The sequence below is a fragment of the Cydia fagiglandana genome, chromosome 6 (genome assembly GCF_963556715.1).
Source record: "Cydia fagiglandana chromosome 6, ilCydFagi1.1, whole genome shotgun sequence".
Lineage (NCBI taxonomy): Eukaryota > Metazoa > Arthropoda > Insecta > Lepidoptera > Tortricidae > Cydia > Cydia fagiglandana.
The window spans coordinates 5,016,150-5,035,135 of record NC_085937.1 but is presented as its reverse complement, the minus strand read 5'-3'; the positions used below and the strand labels follow the sequence as shown (position 1 = coordinate 5,035,135).

The following is an 18,986-nucleotide window of genomic DNA, read 5'->3' as shown; positions in this document are numbered from 1 at the left end:
CAAATGGAGGCGCATTGCGAGGGCTGCGTTATCCACGATAGATACGTCTCATCATACAACCACGACCACTCTGTCAAGAGTGAACGACTGAGGAGGAGGAGAGGAAGTAAGAAACAGACTCTCTGACTTTTTGTCACGAATTATATATTTTTTTTAATTTTTATACAGTTGAAATTAGATTGTAACAAACAAATAAGGCAAAATAACAGTCGTAGAGATTTGACATTATGGTAGCACAATGTAACTTTAATAAGCTTCAAGCTAACCTTTAAGTTTTACAGCCAAGTGTAAGAATATGGGTGCATACAATTTACTCCAAAATATGTCCCATCCCATAGTTCTTCATTCGCTGACATAAGAGTGACATTCCATTTCCAACTGCAGCTGCAATACTGTTCATTTTACTATGGAAATTGACAGTGACAGCGACGCGTTTCCATAGTAAAATGAACAGTATTGCAGCTGCAGTTGGAAATGGAATGTCACTTTAAAAGTTAAGGGACGTATTTTTGGGTATGATGAGTGCACCCATATTTTTACACTTTATTACAAATGAACTTTATTAAGAAATTGACATTTTCTGAAGTAATTTTTCCTCAACAGGTTTTCGACTGCCGACAAGTAACAACCACAAGTGGGATGTTCGAAGCGCTGTGCAACCACATCAAATACAGCACCAACAAGGGCAACATTAGGTTCGTTTTTATACAGTTAGTTTACAATAAGACAGTGGTCGTAAATCTTTTTACTAGCCTGTTAAATCAGTGTACGCAGTTCAAGTATCAATTTAAACATCAAACTACTATGAAATTATGACGTGTAAATAACACTTGCACTGCGTGGGCTATCAAAATCGCTGCAGACTTTTCTTGGTCTCACTCTATAAATATTGGTTTGCTCTATCAAACAATTTTGTTTTGGAAAACTAAAAATTTCGCCATCGTAGCTTAAAAGCAAATCATGCGGATAGCGAGCCGAATTTCCTTATTAGGAAAATTAACTCAACATTACTTTTCCTTTCCACTTCTAAACACAAGACTTCTCTGGACATGACTTAAAACAATGAAAAACAATGAAATTATATCGCGGTAGACCCGTTTGTGTAATTGAATATGGGTACAAAACGCGAGAGTTTAAAGTGTTATATGACTTAAAAGTTTAGGTTGTTTTGATTTTATCTTAGTTTTTGCGCTCTGGGATTTCTGGATTCTCATCAAAGTGCTAATTAGTATCAATTGACTACCACTTAGCTAAAATGTGAACATACTGAACATACTCGTATTATATAGTAACCACAACACACCCGTTACGTTAGCAACTTAAATAAGCTCCCAGGTTTACCCACCAGGAAAAAATTGCTTTATTTTGCCGATGGCTTCGCTTCCCCAGACCACTATAATAGACGCGTTATAACAAGAGGGATTTCCAAGTTTCCCTACTACACCCGTGCGTCATTTTTAGGGTTCCGTACCCAAAGGGTAAAACGGGACCCTATTACTAAGACTTCGCTGTCCGTCCGTCCGTCCGTCCGTCCGTCCGTCTGTCACCAGGCTGTATCTCACGAACAGTTGAAATTTTCACAGATGATGTATTTCTGTTGCCGCTATAACAACAAATACTAAAAACAGAATAAAATAAAGATTTAAATGGGGCTCCCATACAACAAACGTGATTTTTGACCAAAGTTAAGCAACGTCGGGAGTGGTCAGTACTTGGATGGGTGACCGTTTTATTTTTTGCTTTTTTTTTGTTTTTTTTTTGCGTTATGATACGGAACCCTTCGTGCGCGAGTCCGCACTTGCCCGGTTTTTGTACTAATGCACTCAATAGTGGCCTAAGGAAGTCTACACAGATAGAAAATAAGATCGGTAAATGTATATTATCTCCCTTTACTACACTGCCACGCTATTACAGCTAATAGCATGTTACAAATACAATATAAATTATGCTAAATACGCTGTTAATATTCAAATTAAAGGTTCCATCATAGGATATGCAGTGTACATTGTATAGTATATTCTACTCAATTCCCGGTTCAGTCTTTCATGAAAATGTCGATGAGATAAATGCAAAGAGAATTTCAGCTCGACCAAAATAAAAGTAAAAACTACAGTACGTGTCCATTTGATTAAAATTTAACTGAACACGCTCGCTTTATAGTTTTTCTTTATCTCAATTCACGTATAACTTACGTATGTATTTACGTAGTTTTCCTCAAATTAAAATGGATGTAAATTTCTTTTATATCACCACACACACAAATGTGCATAATTGTTTTCCATCGTATTCTCTCGGAAACGTTCATATTTGTCATGCTACTTCAGTCAACCTCAGCACTTTTTGTACCGAGACTGACTGAAATAGCAAGTCACTTTCGCAAGTTTCCATGAAAATACGATGGAAAACAATTATGCACTGCATCTGTACATGAGTTAATTTTTCCAACTGATTTCTAAAGCCCTATTTAGACGATGCTAGTAGACGATCAGTTGGCTGAATTGGACGTAACAAACAGTCCGCAACTAAAATCGCATGCGACTTCGCGCGCTGTCTAAATCAGCCTTAAAAATCATATCACTTGCAATTAAAATTGAACTTTACTTCATAAACTACAAGGTCGATTTCTCAATAAAAAGATATGTGACAGCGATTGCCGTTGAGGTATTCCATACCCGTATATATTCCCAGGTCCGCCATCACGGTGTTTCCTCAGCGCACGGACGGGGAGCACGACTATAGAATATGGAACAGCCAGCTGATCAGCTACGCGGGATATAAGCAGCCTGACGGCACCGTGCTGGGCGACCCAATGCACTGTGAATTCACTGAGGTGAGTTTATAGCACTTATAAAAGTATCATAATACTTTGCAGCACTTATAAAAGTGTCATAATACCATAGCATTACCTTTCTTGGTCGTTTTCGTCCCCGATTTGACTTTTGTAGGATTCCGTTAACATGTGTGGTTTTTTCATGTATGAAACGTAATCATATTCTCTTTAATATAGGTTTTTAGTCGAAAAAAATACTATAAAAACTGATTAGTACTCGTAAGTATTAATATTGATTTTAATTACCTATAATCTAATTCTGAACATTAATTAAATCAATACAAAACATTACAGAGCACACTGAATATTAAAATAAATAGTCACTAATATCACGATAAAGTGATATTATAGATATTGAACCTTATAGTGAATGATAAAAGTAGTACGAATACATATAATTAATAATAACCTTCAACTCAAGAGTGAACAGGCACCTTCTGGGCGAACTCGCTCCATCGTAGGCCACGTCTACGCCTCGGCTAGTCTGTGGCCATGAGTAAGCCCATTCATAATAATAAAAAAAAATGCCATACATAAAACTGATTACTAATAGCAAAGTCTGAAACAATAGTTAAACCTGCATCAAAAAAGAGCGACACAACAATACATCGCATTCCCTAACACCCAAAAGCAATTAATCGGGACAAGCGCTTTAATTGCTTCGACAAAAAAGATCGATTTTAAAATTGAAAAAAGAAATTTAAGTAAAAAGTATTTACTTTCAAGAATAAAGATTACAGATTATGTCAGAGATCTCGGCACTGCCTATACCGCGGGGAACTGTTTTTAAAACTACAATTTAATTTTAAAATACAAATAAATTTAGCATTTATTTTAACTCGAATTAATCATAAATTGTTCTATTTTGATAACAGGTAGTTTCTAAAATTGTTACTATTTTTAGTCACCTCCTAATTCAGTGCCTACTGAATCGATACTAATACTCGATACATTAAGTAAAAAATTGACACAAAATATTAGGTAATCTCGGTATAACCTAACTTCTAAGGAACAATAATACAGCAAAGGATCTGTCGCCAACTACTTAGGGCGTATTGTACTAGCTTATATTTTGACATTTCATTTTTTTTCGTTAAAAATAATTGAAGAGCCTATAAAATTATGGATGTAAATATTCTCTCATGTGACTAGCATAACAACTCTATACTCGCCACAGTAGCTGCTACATACTAATGCCGATATTGTCACTTGTCCTTAAGGCAACAATTCTACTTGGGGAAGTACAGAATACCTTCCTTTAAATTCGTCAGCCCTTTGTGTAACGCATTACGTCAATTTATTTAGGTAAACCCCGCAAGCCCCTTAATAAATAGGTAATGAATTGTTCTACGTCAACTAAAACAAAACTTTTGCATGCAAAACTAACAATATGCGGTTAAGTCGTCATAATTAATAAGAAAAATGTAGTTAAACGATATTATTTAGGAATTTCTGGTTAGGGACTTATATCTCTACCAGTTAATCGGTTTTAAATGTTCCTGTGTTGCTATATACGGCATGGATCTATTAAGAAAAGAAACATAAATCTTATTAATAAGTATTTTGTATTCTGTATAAATAAATACATGACGTTAAAATATTTATTTTCTTAACATCTTTATTCAACATACTGCCGTATTCGAACTTCAAGATATTCACAAGAGACGACACGTACTAGATCCATTCTAGATACGTTATAGTTTAGATATCAATTAGTTCTCTTTTGCAGCGCAATTCGGGCAACCAATGTCACTTTTACGTTAGATAGAGTAAGATATCTATTAGACGTGAATTGGATCTCTATAGGTGACAGTCCATTTCCAACGACAGCTGCACTACTGATCATTTTACTATGGAAATTGACAATGATAGCGACGCGTTCAGTACCGGTAGTGCAGCTGCGGTTAGAAATGGAATGTTACCATAAGTCATATCCTGTGGAAATCGTTCAAGAGTATCTCCAGAATCGCGCAAATGTCAAATTTGACAGGTTAGATCTTAAACATATCGTTATCGTATCTCGGTGATGTCTAAAAGATCTAATAGATAGCAGACGCCACTGGTGATCGTAGAGCTGGCAGCTTCCTCGCACAAAGAATAAGTATTGCGATACAGCGGGGAAATGCTGCCAGCATCTACGGCACCATTCCGCAGGATAGTTTGTAATTATTTATTTTTAGATTAGTTTTATTTATTTTTAGATTTAGTTTTTAAGTTTTGTAGGTTAGTTATTTAATTATGTTTTAAGTATCATTTTTGTTTGTAGGTATTAAGTTTATTTACAAATAAATAAAAATAGATCTAATAGATGTCTATTTCAAAATCGGAATCGGGTCCATAGACGCCGCCTAACCGAGTTCAACAAGTCGTTAAACATGAATGACATATCATATACGATCCACGTTTTATATTCCCGATAGGCCCTTAATATCTCCAAAGAAAACATGCTCGATTTATGTCAACATTATTATGGAGCAAATAGAAAACATATAAACCTGATTCGGGCTTAGAGGCATACATTAATAATCAGCCATAAAGCTTTGGCTGATATTTTTCACATTAAGGCATAAAACATGGACATTAAAATAAGAAATGAGAATAATGAACGACAAAAAGTGAATTAAATATATCTTAGCTTTCTTACAGAGAGAAAATTTTATAAGGCATTATCCAAATGAATTCATATGTGTATGTTTACGATTTACAGTACCGTAAAACATTTCAAAATTAATAATGTAAACAATGTAATTAATTTGTTTTTTAATCCACATTCATTATAAATTGAGGCTACGTACAAAGTAACATTTTTTTTAGTTAAAATGTACTGTCCTTCCATTTATCTGCAACATATTTTACTAGGTTATATCCAATTAACGTACGTAAATACGTATCTACTGAAGTTCTCACTTTACTATCCATTATATTATAAATTCAAATAATTTTATGAATTATGATATTACACACTTATAATTAATTAATATAAATGATTATTGAATAGGTACAATTAATTGCTTGGCAATCAAACGAGGTGAAAAACAAGTGCAGTGATATACACGCATCAGCTTTCAGCTGCTAGTGTATTAAACAACACTATAATAATAATCACCCCATAAAAATAAAGACTGCTTTATGGATATAACTCTGCACATGTATAAAAACAGTTTAAAAGGAAATAATATTTCCTAAAGCTTCCTGTAAAAATCCCGTACTGAAATAATGGACAAACAAGGTAAATAATTACATAATAATTATTAATGACCTTTCAGGTTTATTTTTACAGAGTCGTGTATGTTATTATTTTTTGTACGCAATTTATAAGGAAATAACATAATTATGAATATGATTATAGATTTATATACACATTGCATTTATTAAAGATGCATGACACAAAACTTTAAAGGAAAAGTATGCAATAAATCCACAAGCTTTGTTTGTTTATAAGACTTTGTGGATAAATATTAGTGATGTACCGACTATTGATTTGGCCGACTAGCCGACTAGCCGACTAATCGGCGCCGTGATGGCCGATTAGTCGGCCGACTAGTCGGCCAGATCATTAGTTTGGTCTAAGTTCGGTTCATATGCACTAAAAATAATCATTTTATCCCTTGCGTCGCGGTATTTATCATATAGAAACGCTAAAAATTAAATAAAAAAATCCTAAGGATATATTTCGTACGGCGACCGGACAATCGGACATAAAAAAGCGACCGCAAGGTCAATAATTTCGAACAAGTTTTCGTAAGCACCCTAAATAAAAATTTGGATAAAATAGGTAAAAAGCTTATGAAAATATGTGCTGTTTATCTCTTTTTGCCCTGTTTTCTGTCACTTGTAAAGTGCCGACTAATCGGCCATTTTTGCCGACTAGTCGCCGACTAATCGCCGACTAATCGCCGACAACAAATAAGGCCGGATAGTCGGCTTTCCCGACTAGTCGGCGACTAGTCGGTACATCCCTAATTAAATATTCATATTAGTATCCCTGTGTGTATAAAAACATGATACATATTCGTACGTTCTATCGAAACCACATTATCAGATAATGGCTAACCATTGTTTGCGGTATAAATAAATTACTTCATGTTTGACGTATCCCAATTTACCTGTTTTCTTTTTACCGCCGACCGCACGCAGACCGCAAAATTATTTGCAAATATCTATTTTGTATAGTTATAGGTACATATATCCATTAAACTATCTGTATCAGTAAACTGCACTTCACTAGCAAACTTCAAGTAAAAGTTTCCTGTTTAGCGAAAATGACAAAAGACGTCAGCCATGTTAAGCTACTAACTTATACAACCAACCTATTAGTTTCCATAAAACGTGGCCGGGCTTTGGCATACCGTCTCATTTTAAACTTGCTAATTAAACCCTTAGGGCTTCATTAACCGCTCCCAAGTCTCGTTTAACAGACTATAACCACCCGGATTTCCCGAGAATAATATGCAATATTAACTTTAAACAATTGTTGCAGCTTTGCCTGAAACTGGGCTGGAAGCCACCTAGGACCGCTTGGGATATTTTACCCCTGGTACTGTCCGCCAATGGGAAAGACCCCGACTATTTCGAGATCCCTAGAGAACTCATCATGGAGATTCACATGACCCATCCGACGTAAGTATATTGTATTCTATGAATAAGTGAGCACATTCAACGTCAAATACACGCAGAAAATATGAGTCGCATGAATGGCTCACTTCTCTATTACGAGTAAGAACGCTCTTTCAATATTTTAGTAGAGAAAATAATCCTATTTAATATAAATATAATATAACGTACATGGGGTCTCTATTGTTTCCCAAATAGTTTTAAGTCATAATGTATTGTTTGTCCGAATTTTCGTTAGTCATAATTGGTTTTTCTAAGAAACGCGTAACTTTTCAGGATTGCCATAAAACAAACCTAACCTAACCTAACCAATCCACAGAATAACCTTACGAAAATTCTGAAAAGTTAACGGTTTCAGTTTTATGACTAACGATAATATGACAAACAATACATTATGACTTAAAACTTTATGGGAAACAAAGGGACCCCAACGTACATTGTCCCAATGTTATGTCTGAAATAATACCTACAAATTGCAAATATAGTTTTCGGTACTACTATACATATGTAGGTAACGTATCTAAATCCCCTCAGATTTACGAAAGTAAAAAAATGTCCTTTCTGTGAAAAAAGATCGAATAAACTCCATGGGAACATCTATGAAGTGCATATTGGCAAAATAGAAAACAAATTTTCTTCTAAATCGCAATAAGGCCTATTTCGATGCCTCTGTGGAAATAAAATGCCGGATTTGCATACACGATGTACGATTTACGACAGCAAACTATGTATTACACGGCTACTCACGAGCAACACGTCGCCGTATCGCCTTCCATCACAGATTTATGCCAACATAAAAAGTCGGGGAATGCATATTGTGCCTCGCGAGTAAAGGCCTACAAATAGGCGAAAAGAGCGGCTTGCCCATACAGAGTAGATTGCTTATCGTAAAACTGTGGTCCAGTGATCTCCAATCTGCGTTTATTGCCTATAAATCTGTGCCCATTCAATAATCTATTGCTTTGATAATAATGTTATCGGGTGTTAATGCAAGTATAAATTGCGTGATATCTCATAATTGAGTGCTGGGCCGTAAGTGAAAAGAGGCACATATTTTCGAGGTTAACAAGGTTATCTTCTTGAACATAGCCGTTATGGTTATTTGAGTTTCATGACGATAGTGAGTATGGGTTAATGCGATTTCTCTTCGTGATTACTCGTAAATATCGATAGATTTTTTGATCGCCTTCGGTTTTAATTAAGAGTTTCAAGATAATTTTATCACCCAATCCACTTATTGTATAGATAGCCTGCTTTAAGCGATTAAATTGAACACGATTTCCCTCAGGCATTTTCTAAGACGTTTTCTCGTCTTACACACGGAAACCGCTTCAAATGCCTTATTTTTCCCTTTATAATCTTATTAAACGCGTTTTAAAATACGGCAGAAATACTCTTATTGCACATTTAGAATTAAAATAAAGCACAGAAATAGAACATATTTATGAATGCTTCAATGATATACGCAGAGAAAGGCATCCACGTAATGATCAATGTCAAAATATGATGTCAATGTCTACCTGTAGCAAAGCGACGAAATCGCGGAGTGAGCCACGCTTGGTCATAGTAATAGGTTATATGATTTAAATATGTTTGCAGAAAATTATAGGTAAGTATGTAGGTACTTATACAAATAAATTACATATACTCTTCTGTCACTAACTTCAATAATTCGTGACAGACTAAGCCGACTCACGCTAGACCGGGCCGGAGCTTCCGGCGCGTCGTTTTCTATGGAAAGCACCCCGTAATCACCGATCAGTCGTCATAGAAAATTACATGTCGGACGCCTCGGCCCGGGCACGGCCCATTCTAGCGTGAGTCATTCTTTATGTGGATTGGAACGTTTGTGCGTAGCTACATCCTTATCCTCGTGAGCCGTACGCGGTACTTGTACAAATACAAATTAAATTGGAGTTATGTTATGAACTCTTAGGGGTACTTGCAACATCGCACTAACCCGGGGTTACCCGGTTAAACCGTTAACCCTGTGTCAAATTGTACTGGTAACCATGGTTACTCCAGGTCTAACCGGTTAACCCTGGGTTAGTGGGATGGCACAAGTGGCGCTTATAGAACTAAATAAAAGAACGTTCCAAATTCAAAAGCGCACAAATTCTCTTGGTTCCTACGAGGTTAAATCAAAACGCAACCATCTCATCTAACCGCCAAAATGCACTAATGAAATGTAATTGGCGCAGGTACGAATGGTTCGAAGAGCTAAATCTGCGCTGGTATGCGCTGCCCGCGGTATCGAGCATGCGTTTCGACTGCGGCGGCATCGAGTTCACCGCGAATGCTTTCAACGGCTGGTACATGAGCACGGAGATCGGTTGCAGGAACTTTTGTGATGTCAACCGGCTTAATATGCTTGAGGTAATTTTTAGACTACTTACCTACTTATACCCCATTCATAAACGTTTCAAGCCGATAATAATCGTTTGTCACTTTCCATCGTACCAATACGTCGGATAGGGACAAACGATTATTATCGGCTTGTCAACTTTAGTAAACGTTTATGAATAAGGGGTTCAATCTACAGATGTAGATAATTATTTTCCTTCATATTTTCACGGTAAGGTACAAACGTGTCTTGCTATTTAAGGGCCCCCCCACATCTGGCGTCTTTCGAGCGTCGGCGTCTGTCGGCGTCGGTCCAGCACTATGGAAAATGACGTCGCTGCGCAGTTGCGTCGACGCTGCGTCGACGTTGCGTCGACGTCGGCCATAGAATTGTAGACGCCGACGCTCGAAAGACGCCAGATGTGGGGGGGCCCTAAGTCAGTCTCGGCAGGTACAGTCAGCTGCAGAGAAAAGGTACCACCGCTACATAGAAGTTTGTATGCAGGCCAGGGGTTGTACCTTTTCTCTGCAGCTGACTGTACACCAACTGACGTCCACTGAATGCAGCATGACAAAAAAGGAAAATATTTATGCACTACATCTTTACCTATGTATTGGCTGCGTACGCAAAAGGACCTAACTATGGGTCTCATTAGTTATGTGACAATTTCCTGATGCCAGATAGAAATAATGACTTGTACCCGGCTCCGAAACGTGGTCTTTCACTATCGGCCTCATCTCAAAATTCAAAGTCGCTCAACGAGCTATGGAGAGGGCTATGCTCGGAGTTTCTCTGCGTGATCGAATCAGAAATGAGGAGATCCGTAGACGAACTAAAGTCACCGACATAGCTCACCGGATTAGCAAGCTGAAGTGGCAATGGGCAGGCCACATTGCGCGCAGAGAAGATGGCCGATGGGGTCGAAAAGTGCTCGAGTGGAGACCACGGACTAGCAAACGCAGCGTAGGACGTCCACCCACAAGATGGACGGACGACCTTGTTAAAGCCGCCGGAAGACGCTGGATGCGGGTGGCTTCCAACCGGTACGAATGGAGGTCCAAGGGGGAGGCCTATGTTCAGCAGTGGACGTCTTATGGCTGAGATGATGACCCACGAAGGTCTCGTTTTGCAACATCTGGCGCAACCACATATAAACCCCGCTCCTAGCACTTCGCATACAATACACGTAAAATTCTCGTCACTCTTCACTAACAGGTCAAAAAAAGATATATATAAACACTATATCTATATTTATCTTCCAGACCACTAAGCTAGGTATCGGAATAATAAAAGTTAAAAAAAGATTGTAGGCGTAGCAAAAGGTACTTATAATATAATGCCTACATAAAAGACTTTATAAATATAATTATGTCTATTTTAAGTCCATGTCTATGATTATGGTATGAATGAATCAGACATTTTAACAATAAATCTTGTAAGTTATCGATCATAGATCCTTAATTTTTCTTACATGACTATTTGATATACATGATGTTCATGAGTAATCATAAGGAACCCGAAAGATTTTAATAGTGTGTTCCTGATCATATTTAAAGAGTAAAATATTCTATAATCTTTTGTGGAATTCACCTTATCAGAGTTCATACTTACCAATAAAACATTGTTTTATTGTTATACTTTTATTTGTTTAATTGTTTTATTGTTATAGTGTATAAAACATAGTCTTATTGTTACTTAGTTTAAAATGCCTTTTAATGATGATTTGATGACACTATGGGACCTAGGTAGTTTAAATATCCTTACTTATTATTTAGATATTTTAGATGTTAAAAAGTGACAGTTAACACTTAGCAAAACTAGGTTAAGTATAAAAAAAAATTAAGCGACAGTTTTACCAATAGCATTTACTATTCATGAAAATTCGAAAAAAAAAACTTAACATTTTATTTTTGTAAAATTGACGTACCTACATATTATATTCATAACACTTTTTCCTTCTTTTGGCCTTTGAAATGCGTGATTAAATTCTAAAATCTATCTAATTTCTTCCGAACACCGTCTATTTTTATCTATAGGTAATTAGGTAACCTATTCGTTTTGTTTATAAGATACGGGCATATTTTGTCACAGAAAAGTATCCACCTATTTTCATATTGTTCGGTAAACGATATAATCGTTAACAGGAATCACGTTGGATAAGCAACAGACGTGACCGGACCCTTGCAGTAATAAAATCACATAACCGGGCGTGAGATTATTAGCTCGTAAGGAACCATGACTACGTTCCCAACACGTTTTGAAATACGTGAAACTTTGATCTTATTATTGAAGTTTATCCTCTAGCCGCCCATACGTCAAACCTTGCCAAGCAAAATGAAACTTTATTTTGTCAACACAAAGTTTAAATTAAAATGGAACAGGAGACCTTTTTATAGGTCTCTGGGCGGCTAGAGGTTAGACCTTATTCCAATGCACAATAGTTTTTCACACGCAAAGTTCACCTGCTTTACTAACAAAAGGGAGAGGCAGTGAATATGAAATTAAATGAAAAATGAAAATGATTTTATTTCGTTCTTACCATTTACAAAATAAGTATCAAGGTTGGAATTTCCTAGTAAGCATATGAAATACTTGTGGCAGGAAATCCCGCTCCTCTAAAATTAGCATTGTCACTATATTACTATAATACAGGAAACATGCAAATTCAATAAAATTAAATAATATTACATTAAAATTCATATAAAAGCATCCAAATTAATGTAGCACAAAAAAATTGAATTAGATCAAATTAAATTAATAAATAAAAGAAATTAAATTAAATTTAGACTAAAATCAATTACATTAGATTGTTACTAAGTATTAGCTAACTAAATTAAATTAAATCAAATAACATTACATTCAAATTACATTAAATCAAATCAGCCAAAATTAAAATAGACTATTTTTAAAATTAAAAAACCAATATGCATATTAAGTAAGTTAGTCTGTGTGTTTGTGAGCTTGGGGTACCTAAGTTTTATGATGAAGCCTTGTATAATAATAATTCGGTTCCTTCATAGCCCATTTGTTTTAGCCACTCAGTAAGCACTATTTTACACCTACGGTATTGTAATTCATAAATACCTAACTTATTATTGATTGTGTTGTAGATATATGCAGATTGTGCAGCGTACTGTCTTTTTGCAAACATAGATTTAAATTTAGATTGTGAAATTACTCTAGGTTTACGTCTCCGCGAAGTGAGCATAGGTTTTAATTTAAATTCAATATTTCTGTGTAATTTCAAAGTAGCGCTTAGCAGAGTTGGGCGTAATCAATTCCTTTTGGAATTAAATTACACATTACATTACAGTAATCATGATTCCTTAGTAATCGATTCCTTTGGTAATCGAAATTACTGGAATCAAATCCGCTGATTACTTGCGTAATTGATTCCTTTGTAATTGAATATATCTAAGTACAAGTGTAATCGTGATTCCTTCGTAATCAATTACTCCAGTAATCTGATTACGTAATATTGTTCAGACTAAATTACATTACTCGGTGTCAATATACCTTTGATCGTTCTTCTCCCAGCCATAAATACACTTTTTGTGTGAAACTGTATCATATATGTTTTCGGGGGAGCAGATTTCGGAAATGATGACAGTTTTGGAATCCGACATGTCTGCCGTGCACTTTGACATAAAAGTCGTCATGGGTGCCGTTTTATAGGTTTCAGGGAGTGCAGAATTCGAAAATGATGACAGTTTTGGAATCCGACATGTCTGCCATGCACTTTGACATAAAAGTCGTCATGGGTGTCGTTTTATAGGTTTCAGGGAGTGCCGGTTTCGAAAATGATGACAGTTTTGGAATCCGACATGTCTGCCATGCACTTTGACATAAAAGTCGTCATGGGTGCCGTTTTATAGGTTTCAGGGAGTGCCGGTTTCGAAAATGATGTCAGTTTTGGAATCCGACATGTCTGCCGTGCACTTTGACATAAAAGTCGTAATGGGTGTCGTTTTATAGGTTTCAGAGAGTGCAGAATTCGAAAATGATGACAGTTTTAGAATTTTACATGTCTGCCATGCACTTTGACATAAAAGTTGTTATGGGTATCTGTTTATAAGTCAACTGCATTACTTTTATGTCAAAGTGCACGGCAGGCATGTCGGATTCCAAATTTGTCATCATTTTCGAAACCGGCACTCCCTGAAACCTATAAAACGACATCCATGACGACTTTTATGTCAAAGTGCACGGCAGACATGTCGGATTCCAAAACTGTCATCATTTTCGAAACCGGCACTCCCTGAAACCTATAAAACGACACCCATGACAACTTTTATGTCAAAGTGCACGGCAGACATGTCGGATTCCAAAACTGTCATCATTTTCGAATTCTGCACTCCCTAAAACCTATAAAACGACACCCATGACGACTTTTATGTCAAAGTGCACGGCAGACATGTCGGATTCCAAAACTGTCATCATTTTTGAATTCTGCACTCCCTGAAACCTATAAAACGACACCCATGACGACTTTTATGTCAAAGTGCATGGCAGACATGTCGGATTCCAAAACTGTCATCATTTTCGAAACCGGCACTCCCTGAAAACTATAAAACGACACCCATGACGACTTTTATGTCAAAGTGCACGGCAGACATGTCGGATTCCAAAACTGTCATCATTTTCGAATTCTGCACTCCCTGAAACCTATAAAACGACACCCATGACGACTTTTATGTCAAAGTGCACGGCAGACATGTTGGATTCCAAAACTGTCATCATTTTCGAATTCTGCACTCCCTAAAACCTATAAAACGACACCCATGACGACTTTTATGTCAAAGTGCACGGCAGACATGTCGGATTCCAAAACTGTCATCATTTTCTAATTCTGCACTCCCTGAAACCTATAAAACGACACCCATGACGACTTTTATGTCAAAGTGCATGGCAGACATGTCGGATTCCAAAACTGTCGTCATTTTCGAAACCGGCACTCCCTGAAACCTATAAAACGACACCCATGACGACTTTTATGTCAAAGTGCACGGCAGACATGTCGGATTCCAAAACTGTCATCATTTTCGAAACCGGCACTCCCTGAAACCTATAAAACGACACCCATGACGACTTTTATGTCAAAGTGCACGACAGACATGTCGGATTCCAAAACTGTCATCATTTTCCAATTTTGCACTCCTTGAAACCTATAAAACGACACCCATGACGACTTTTATGTCAAAGTGCATGGCAGACATGTCAGATTCAAAAACTGTCATCATTTTCGAATTCTGCTCTCCCTGAAACCTATAAAACGACACCCATGACGACTTTTATGTCAAAGTGCACGGCAGACATGTCGGATTCCAAAACTGTCATCATTTTCGAATTCTGCACTCCCTGAAACCTATAAAACGACACCCATGACGACTTTTATGTCAAAGTGCACGGCAGACATGTTGGATTCCAAAACTGTCATCATTTTCGAAATCTGCTCACCTGATTCAAATAAGGTGCATTTATATCTAGTCAGCCAACATCAACAATATCTATACATATCTACTATCGAAATGTACTTTTGATAGTAGAAGTACGAAATGTAATCTGAAAGGAATCAAGTAATGCATTCCTGTAATGAGGAATCGACATTGATTCCAATTACTAGGAATTGTAATATTAGAAAAACTGATTCCTGATTCCTCAAATGGAATTGTACTAATTTGGTATTGTAGATTACAAAGTAATCTGGGAATCGGTAATCTGATTACAAAGTAATTTCAAGTAATCGTGGAATCAGGAATCAATTACGAAATGCCCATCTCTGGCGCTTAGCACATACAATTTTCTCATTGACAATTGGTCACTAATTTCATAAAGTTCGCTAGTTGAAAATCTGAACGGCTTAAAATACATAATTTTCAACAGGCAGCGCTGCGCTCTTTCAACTTCTATAAACTTACTTTTTATTGCCCCTCCCCAGACATTAATACAATAAACCATAGTCCATAACAGATTGTGCTATTGTAATATACAGTTGATTGAGGAGTTTTTTGTGAGCGATGTGTCTGAGTATTTTAAATAACCAAATTAATTTTATTATTCTAGTATTGACATACTCAATGTGTATATTCCACGACAGACCCTGATCTAACATTATACCTAGGTATTTAGTAGAACTAACCTTCTCTATTGCTTTGCATTCACATTGACTATCGTGTTGGAGACATGTGTGTATTGTCAGTTTGAGATTAACTTTCGGTTGATGACTGTTATATTTACTAAAGCATATGTAATTAGTTTTATTGACATTAAGCGTTAGGAGGTTACTTCTACGCTACGTCTTACGTAGGCGATCAACACGCGAAAGCGGCGCGGCGCGGCGCGGTGCGGCGCGGTGCGGCTAAATCAATCCTTTGATGCCCATAGAAGTGTCCTACGTAAGCGATCTCGTTGCGAACGCGGCGCGGCGCGATTTGCACGCGAATGTCGGGCGGCGCGGCGCGGCGCGGCGCGGCGGCGACGCGGCGAGACGCGGCACGGAAAAAACAAACCGTTGTTGCATATGGAAGTGTCCTAGGTGAGCGATTTTAACGCGATGGCGAAGCGGCGCGGCGGCGGCGAGGCGCGGCGCGGATCTGGCGCGATCAATCCATTTGATTTTTAGACGCGAGTATGACGCGGCTAGAGGCGTGGCGTATATAGAATTTACGGCTTTGATTTGATTAATCAACTCCCGTTTGATTTCTTTATAGGTTTTTCCTGTATTCTATAGGCACAAAACTAAAAAATATCCAAATTCGCGGAAATTGGGATAAAAGACTTAACTCCAGTAGCGTCTATGGCACTTACGACTATTCTGAGTTCGCTGTAATAGAGATTCGGCAAAGTAATTATTTTAATTTTTTTTAAGCTAATTGCGAAGTCTACAGCTCACAGAAAAGAGCAACTACTTTTGTTTTTAACCGCCTTAAAAAAAGGAGGTTCTCAGTTTGACCTGTATGTATGTATGTATGTATGTTTGTCCGTGTTTTTGATGCGGTTTTCAGTGGGATTTAGAGTGGGAGAGGGAGTGGGAGTGCGAGTGCGAGTGGGTGGAAGTGGGAGTGTGTCCCTATATTACGTGTGCGCAGCAAGATCAACCGATCGTCATAATGAAACAAAAATAAATAAAACGAAATAAAAAAGTAAAAAAATAAATAAATCAATTTAAATAAACAAACATAAAAGCAAAATAACTTAATATAATTTCTTTAAAAAAACCGGCTAAGTGCGAGTCAGACTCGCGTTTCTAGGGTTCCGTACATAATTCCGACTCACGCTTGACTTCACATTTTTAATAGATTTTCCTGGCATCTATAGGTAAAGAACTATTTTGTATATATTTTTTTTTCAAAATTTTAGACCTAGTTAGTTTTGGAGATAAAGAGGGGGAATGGTCATTATTTGGCTATTATCTTAAATATTTTCGAACCTATGTATTTTAAAATTATAAAAAAACATATACATAGTTTCCGACAAAATAGGCTGTGACAGACAGACGCACGAGTGATCCTATAAGGGTTCCGTTTTTCCTTTTGAGGTACTTTCAAAAACCCAACCCGCTGAAAAGCACAAAATATTTTTTTATATACCCAGATCCCACCCCTATCAAAGGATAGTCCCTATCCCGTCGTAAAGCCAATTTCTGCCAAAACGTAATTAATACCTAATAATAAGCAAATTAATAACTACCGGGGTAATTGTGTACTTAGTTTTTGAAGGCGGTGCCAAATCAAAATGCCAGTAAACCAAAATTTCAGACAACGAAGAACGCTGCACTTACTTGCATAAAAAGACATAGTTTACTCATAATTTAAATACGAATTTTCTAATAAACCGTGTCTGTGTGCGGCCAAGGCGGTCGGGAGTGTCTCCCAAGCCGGACAAGGCCGCCGCGCCGCGCCGCTTCGCTGTGCGAGTAGGACACACCTATACGTATCAACGTTTTGTTTCTTCCTCACCGCGCCGCGCCGCGCCGCTTCGCTGTGTGAGTAGGACACACCTATACGTATCAACTTTTGTTTCTTCCTCGCCTCGCCGCGCCGCGCCGCGCCGCTTCGCTGTGTGAATAGGACACACCTATACGTATCAACGTTTTGTTTCTTCCTCGCCGCGCCGCGCCGCGCCGCGCCGCCGCCGCGCCGCACCGCGCCGCGTTCGCGCGTTGTTCGCCTACGTAAGACGCTGCGTTAGCCAGGTGGCCACCCTATTCAGCTCAGCCTCTGCAGTTTCAAAAACTGATTTCCAAGATCGACCTTCGAAAACTAGGGCAGTATCATCAGCGTAAGAGACAATGTTATGTGTCCATGTTTAATTTTAAGGTTAGTCAAGTCATTGATATAAATTAAGAACAGTGTGGGACCAAGTACGCTTCCCTGCGGGACGCCAAAGGTTATATCAGTTTCGTGGCTTACTGGAATATTGTTAATAGCATACTCATTTTCCGAACTTGGAAAATTTTGGGAAAATAAAAACAAAGCAAAGTTAAGTTAACTTTTTATTTTACATAAATAATTATTAGATAACGAGTATTTCACTAATTGGACAATTTTTGGCTGACACTGACAATTTCTGGGTTGCTAAGACAGGGATACAGAGCGTTAATGTTTACTAGTTGGACCAGCAATACAGGATGAATTGTCAATTCAGGTGATTTTGCCAGCGTGGTGAAACAGGGGCCCAACTAAGCTTGCGGTTTCAAAAGCTCCTGAGTTTGAACCCCGCCTCCTACTCTAATGAGTTTCTCAAAACTTATGCTCAAAATATTATTTCATATTTAACTATCTCCGTTCGGTAAAGGAAAATATTTCGAGAAAACTTAATTGCATACACTCCAGGCCAAAAGTATGGAAACAAGCTTACATAAAATATATCACAATAAAAAACTGTGATTTTACTATAGATTTTTAAACTATGTACACACTGATTTTAACTTTCGTGATTTTTACTCCTTATAATTATTCACAACGACGGGACTAAACGTCGCCATCGTCGGAGGTATACCTATTTAAAACTTAATTTTACGCAATTAGGTATACCATCGTTGTGAATACTCATTGACAGTTAGAAAACAAAATGGAAAAAAATATAATTGAATATTTTAAAAGTAAACTACTCAAACTCTGGTTACTGTAATTGTCTGTTCAACATTGTGTATAAATACACCCCATATTTTGAACATTGTGCGTGAGAATTTAAGCC

The 18,986-nt window shown here is 37.3% G+C and overlaps 1 protein-coding gene across 3 annotated transcripts in view; it reads left to right on the top strand.

Moving 5' to 3' along the window:
- The window catches only part of LOC134665025 (nitric oxide synthase-like protein), a 57,725-nt gene that overhangs the window by 11,298 nt on the left and 27,441 nt on the right, over positions 1-18,986 (top strand). For all 3 annotated transcript variants that reach the window (XM_063521798.1, XM_063521797.1, XM_063521795.1), the window contains exons 2-5: positions 604-695; positions 2,689-2,830; positions 7,311-7,450; positions 9,646-9,820. In XM_063521798.1, coding sequence (XP_063377868.1) covers positions 640-695; positions 2,689-2,830; positions 7,311-7,450; positions 9,646-9,820 — 513 coding nt within the window. In that variant the 5' untranslated portion in view covers positions 604-639. The remainder of the gene's footprint in view (positions 1-603; positions 696-2,688; positions 2,831-7,310; positions 7,451-9,645; positions 9,821-18,986) is intronic.